The 4,123-nt window shown below is 38.5% G+C and overlaps 1 protein-coding gene across 1 annotated transcript; it reads left to right on the plus strand.

Annotated features, from left to right (window-relative positions):
- The first annotated feature begins 2,553 nt into the window (after positions 1–2,553).
- On the plus strand, positions 2,554–3,411 carry LOC149175754 (uncharacterized). The gene has a single exon (XM_089421228.1). The coding sequence runs from the start codon at positions 2,554–2,556 to the stop codon at positions 3,409–3,411; it is 858 nt and encodes a 285-aa protein (XP_089277354.1).
- Positions 3,412–4,123: the final 712 nt, after the last annotated feature.

The following is a 4,123-nucleotide window of genomic DNA, read 5'->3' on the forward strand; positions in this document are numbered from 1 at the left end:
CTTCACATGACTTTTAATATTTATTTTTATCAGTTTTTTTTAACCTCTGCGAATTATATTCATAATTGCTCTTACATTAAAATAGTCAATCTAGATATTGTTGCAACTAAATTAAACAATAAAATTTAACTTACAAAAATTGAAATACACATACCACATTTTACATTTAAATAACTTCAATGCCAATGCTATTAAAAAAAAAAATTTGTGAAAACCAAAAAACATAATGTGCATAAATTATGTAAATGTTCAAAAAATACATTCAATATCATCATTATAAAGGAACTAAATTTTGGATACCTTCACCAAAAACAAGTAATTGTCAAAATAAAGATATATATAAAAATCTAAAAACAAGGACAAACAACATACCTGAAAGATCTTCACATATTCAAGAGTCTCATCAAACATGTCTGCAATGTTTGCTTGTTGCATTGAGTCCAAAAGTGAAAATTTATAATTATTAATAAGCTACAAATTGCAATAACTTTTACACAAAGTGAGTTCACAGCATAACCCATAGCTCCAATTTTCTTATTTTTACATATTTGTTACAAGCTATTTGTTCACTTATTCATGTTCTTCGCACATGCAAATATATTATTATAGATATGGTCCGTATTGTGAGAAAAGACTATAAAAAAACACCAAATATTATGGTATCTAAAGCTTAACTTCCCAAATCAGATTGGGAAATAGAATGAGTCCAGTAGGCGGGGAGATGATAGAGGGTTTCGGTGGATGTGGGTTTCAAAGGTGGAGAAGATCTGAATAGACTGTCCTGAAGGCAACTTTGAAGCAAAAAAGGAATGCAAGGAGCTCGGTCCTAATAACGGAAGTCTAAATCAGGGACTTGCAGACCGTAGGAAAAGAGGAAACGAAGGGAAAAGCAAGCGCTGAAGGGCCTAATGGAGACAAACGTGGGGAGGGGAGAGATCCCCTCCTACAAGAGCATGACAACAGGGGAGGCAAGCAAGTAATGAACGCGGAATGCGATGAAGGAAAATAACGGAGAGAACCCATCAAGTAGAGCAAACTGGCAGATGGGTCTGAGGGGAAAATGTCTCCCCAGGGCATCGAAGAAACCCAAGTTCGTAATACCAAGCAATAAACTAGAAGAATATAGGAGCTATATGAAAGATTATGCCTTAATATGTAAATTTGTAGGGTTTTGGCCGTCAGAGAAAGATTTATCTAAATGGATACAATAGAGATGGAAACCTAAGGGGCATGTGGAATTAAAACTAGGAGCGAAATTTTTTTTTACCGTAATATTCTCTAACATAGAAGACAAGGAAAGGATTTTCGAGGGAGGACCCTATTTCATGAATAATGCAGGTCTATTTATCCAGCACTGGGAAGACTGCTACAACCCAGACAAAGAGAAAATGTTAGCAGCCCCGGTCTGGATAAGACTCTTCGGGCTTCCAATGGAGTTTGGGACCCGGAGATTTTAGAAGGAATAGGGAATACAATAGGGTCATTTGTGAAAGTCGCAGAATCTACAAAAAGAGGAAGATACACATCCTATGCCAAAATATGTGCGTATATGAATATAACTGAACCCCTCCCAAATTTCATTGAGCTGGAATATCATGATGAGATCTGGCAACAACCGGTGGATTACGAACACATACTGTTTCGGTGCAAACGATGTCACGAATACGGTCATCTTTCCAGACAATGTCCATTAAACAGAACAGAGGATGCAAAGGATAAGGGAGAAGAAGAGAGAGCAACGGTAGAAGGTCCTGGTCAGGAGGAAGAGGGTTTTAAAGAAGTGTAGCATAAAAAGAAATCAGGGTTCAATAAACCCCAACGACAAATTCCAAAGGAAAATAATACCCTAGAAACGCAAAACAAATTCAAAGTCCTCCAGGAAGAAGAGGTCGAGATGGAAAAAGAAGACAGTGATGAAGAGACAAAGGAAAAATCAAAAGAATAAGGAAAACAAGTATTAGGACAAAAGGAAACAGAGCATCGGGAGGCAGAGGAAAAAGGAGAACAGACAAATGAACAAACGCAAATGGAGATAGACCCTCAAAAAGATAACGGAGGAGAAGAGGAGCGTATAATGAGGAAATTGCTGCAGGAATGGAGGCTGTTGGATGAATGATTCATTCCGGAGGAGCAGAAGCAGATATATAAAGAAGCTTTCCAAAAATTTAAGGAAAAAGTAGGGGTAACAGCAGCAAACAAATTGGAGCAGATAGAAACACAAGGGAATCAGAACATGGGAATGAGAAGCTCTGGCAAAGGAGGAAGAAAGAGGGGCAGGCGGTCGATAAGCGAGACAATTCAGGAGGTAGGAGAGATGCTGGTGAACTCTGGAAGAGTCATACCTCTATCAGAGGTATTCCAAATACCCCCAAAATTATTAAAATGATTATTACAAGCTGGAACATTAGAGGTCTTAACAGTAGAGGTAAACAAAGATACTTGAGAGATAGATTAAAAAGAGACAAACCAAGCATAATGATAGTCCAAGAAACAAAGATTAGTACGGAAAAAATGAAAGAAATAATGAGCAGGGGAAATACTAGGTATGAGATAATGGGGCAGGATGCGACAGGCAGTGCAGGAGGATTGGCAATCATATGGAACCCAGAGGAAATACAATTTGAAAATTGGATAAGCCTCCCACGAATTCTCTCAGGAACTTTTAAGGTAATAGGATCATCAGAGTGGGTAGTCTTATCAGGAGTGTATGGACCACATTCCCCAACAGAACGAAAAGGATTCCTTCAAAACCTTAAAGCAATAAGAAGACTTATTCTAGAGAAGCCATGGATTATAGGTGGTGATTTTAATATGATTACGACCTTAGAAGAAAAGAGGGGAGGATTGAGAAGGACAGATTCAGATATGGAAGTGTTCAGAGATATGATATCAGAACAAAGAATGGTGGATATTCAAACAATAAATGGTACCCATACATGGAATAATCATAGAGGAGGGGCAAATCAAATAGCCTCAAGATTGGACAAGTTCCTTATCTCTGAACAAATCATGATGAAAGATGTGTATATAGAGGCCATGATCCTACCAATAGTAGGTTCGAACCACTGGCTAATAAAGTTAGAAATCGACCTCAAACAGAGCCCCAAAAGAAGACCGTTTAGGTTTGAATCCTTTTGGCTCAGAGACCAGAAGTTTCTACCTAAAGTAGAAGAATGGTGGACTACGAGCAGACAAAGTAGGAAAAGTAAAATGCAAACATTCCAACTTAAATTGAAAGAACTTAGGGGGGAAAAAAAAAAATGGAATAAAGAGGAATTTGGGGACATTTTCAAAGAGCAGCAAAGCTTAGAACAGAGAATGAATGAGCTGCAACAGAAGAATATATTGGAGGGTAGAACTGAAGAGAGAAGCAGAGAAGAAGGCATAGTAATAGGCCAACTAGAGGAATAAAGAAAGCAGGAAGAAATTTTATGGAAACAAAAGTCCCGAGTTCAGTGGCTCAGAGAAGGAGAAAGGAACACAAAGTTCTTTCATAAGGCTATGATCCAGCATAGGCAGAGGAATAGGATCTTCTCAATTAAAAACTCGGAAGGCCAATGCATAACTCAGCATGAGGAAATGGAACAGGAGCTGGTAGGCCACTTTAAAGGTATACTCACAGAACCCCAAAGAAATATAACAGAGGCCATAGGCAGGATCAGTAAGGAAATTCCCAAGCTTGTAACCAGAGACCAAAATTTAGCCTTGATGAGGGCAGCAACCATTGAGGAAGTGGAGGATATAGTGAAAGGCTTGAAAAGAAACAAAGCCCCAGGTCCTGATGGATATACAACAGAATTTTGCCAAGCATGTTGGTAGTTCATAGGAGAAGAAATCTTAGAGGTTATAGAGGAAGCGCGAAGACATCAAAAGGTATGGCCTGGACTAAACTCTACTTTGTTAACCCTCATCCCCAAAAAGGCTCATTCAGAATCAGCAGAGGGCTTTAGGTCGATCCCCTCTGTAATGTTATCTACAAGATTATAGCCACCTTAATGGTCAAAAGACTAAAACCAATCCTTCCTAGCATAATATCCCCAGAACAGACAGGGTTCGTGGAAGGGAGGCAAATCTTAGATGGGCTGGTAGTATCTCAAGAAGTTATACATACCTTAAAACAAAA

Source organism: Pinus tabuliformis, chromosome 4_1, assembly GCF_031772625.1.
Source record: "Pinus tabuliformis cultivar Carrire ecotype Pingquan chromosome 4_1, CPIR1, whole genome shotgun sequence".
Classification (NCBI taxonomy): Eukaryota; Viridiplantae; Streptophyta; class Pinopsida; order Pinales; family Pinaceae; genus Pinus; species Pinus tabuliformis.

Coding starts and splice junctions, on each gene's coding strand:
- LOC149175754 (XM_089421228.1), top strand. CDS start 2,554: ATGGGGCAGGATGCGACAGGCAGTGCAGGAGGATTGGCAATCATATGG.